Raw genomic sequence first — 1742 nt, 5'->3', positions numbered from 1 at the left:
CCCATATTTCTCCCGTCGTTCGGAAATAAGTGACCTACTTTGCGTAGGTATGGATATATCTAGATCGATCAACGTATTTTAGTATGTAAATATTAATATATCCATATCTAAATAAAGCCGAGTCATCTATTTGAGAACTTAGTACAGCTCTACGCCTCAATGGACTGGAGAGAGTAGTAATCTTTGGGAGGTACGGTAAGAACAAATAATATAATTAGGAGCAACACAAGACCACCAATCACTTTCACCAACTGAGTAGAAAGAAAGGTGATGAAGAGCACTGGGTTCCAAGATCTGAATGCGGACAAGCATGGGATCGCGCATCACATTCAGTCATCGGAGCCATGATGGAAGCAGCGTCCCGCATGGACATACATACATACGCGCGCACGCAGTGAGACGACGCAAGAATTCTCCATAGAGCTCGCAACTTGCTACCGCCGCAACCTGATCAGTTCCATTTTACATCACACTTACAAACAATGGAAGTAGCGGAAAGGAAGCTAAAAAACAAACTAGGGAGGAAGTGCTAGGAATTAATAAGGAGTGTGAAGCTAGCAAAAGAGCAGACGAGAAGAAAAAGAATTCGAATTCTTCTCCTCCTGCTTTTCCCAGTGTTGCGTAAGCCTCACGAGTCAAACCAGGCAACCTCGTCTTCCGGCCGGTTCGGCGGGAGGCGAGTCAATGGCCGGGCGGACCGGGCCGGATCAGGATCAGAACCGCCGGTCGACCTGCCACCGGTCGGCAGCGAACATCGGCGACGGGGAGGTTGGGGAGGAGGACGGGCTGCTACCAGGGAAGCCGAGGACGAAGGCGCCGGCGGCCGCGCGGTGGTGGTGCAGGAGGTGGTGGTGGTGTCCGGTGGCGGCGACGGTGGCGATGGGCCCGAGCGGGCGGTTCTTGCGTCGCCCCGCGCCGACTGGCACGTTGCGGAGCGCGCCGCCGGCGGTCCAGTAGCGGTGGCAGGCCTTGCAGAAGTGGCGCGGCTGGTTGACGTTGTAGTTGTTGAAGTAGCAGAACTTGGTCTCCCGGCTCCGGCAGCGCGGGCACGGCAGCGGCGCCGCGGCCGCGCGCGCCTCCGCCGACTCCTGCAGCTGCGTCCGCCGCGGAGCCTCCGCGGACTCCTGATGCTGCTGCTTCTCGTCCGCGTCCGCGTCCGTGTCCTCCCGCTTGATCGCCGCCGTCCGGTCGCCGTGTGGGCGGCTGGCGGGCTCGGCGGCGTGCTGCGCGACGGGCGCGGGCTGCGTGGCGTCGGCGCACTGCGTGATGACCTTGCCGAAGAGCTTGAAGCCGCCGGCCGGTGCCATGTCGACGTGGGAGAGCATGGGATGCGAGAGCGGGGTGCAGTACGGAAGCTAGTGGTGAGTGGTGAGTGAAAGGCAGGGAGGGAGGCGATGGGGAAGAAGGGGTCGTTGCTGCTTAAATGCACAGCAGATAGCCGGGTGGAAAGAAAGATAGGTCACTCGTCACACCATGGAGTAAAGCACAGCATACATATGGGTTGGATGGACCGCAAGAGAAAAAGAGCAAATATTGTTACGCCTTACGCGCACGTAGTAGAAGAGTAGCAACGTATGTTTGGAGCTGGAATTTGATTCGCATGTGGAGTTTGCGATTCGAGGAGAATCTCCCGGTTATACAAATCTTCCCCTGTTGTAGTTGTAGCTGGATATGGGAGGGCACGCATGGCATATGGTATTGCTGGATCTGCAGTTTTGTTGCGGGGAAACGAAGGGATGGAG

At 56.8% G+C, this 1742-nt stretch overlaps 1 protein-coding gene across 1 annotated transcript; it reads right to left on the bottom strand.

Moving 5' to 3' along the window:
* Positions 1–713: 713 nt before the first annotated feature.
* On the bottom strand, positions 714–1491 carry LOC124661445 (dof zinc finger protein 5-like). Its single transcript, XM_047199302.1, has one exon. The coding sequence runs from the start codon at positions 1323–1325 to the stop codon at positions 714–716; it is 612 nt and encodes a 203-aa protein (XP_047055258.1). The 5' UTR covers positions 1326–1491.
* Positions 1492–1742: the final 251 nt, after the last annotated feature.

Source organism: Lolium rigidum, chromosome 6 (genome assembly GCF_022539505.1).
Source record: "Lolium rigidum isolate FL_2022 chromosome 6, APGP_CSIRO_Lrig_0.1, whole genome shotgun sequence".
Classification (NCBI taxonomy): Eukaryota; Viridiplantae; Streptophyta; class Magnoliopsida; order Poales; family Poaceae; genus Lolium; species Lolium rigidum.
This window is presented reverse-complemented; position numbering and strand designations above follow the sequence as displayed.

Coding starts and splice junctions, on each gene's coding strand:
- LOC124661445 (XM_047199302.1), bottom strand. CDS start 1,325: ATGCTCTCCCACGTCGACATGGCACCGGCCGGCGGCTTCAAGCTCTTC.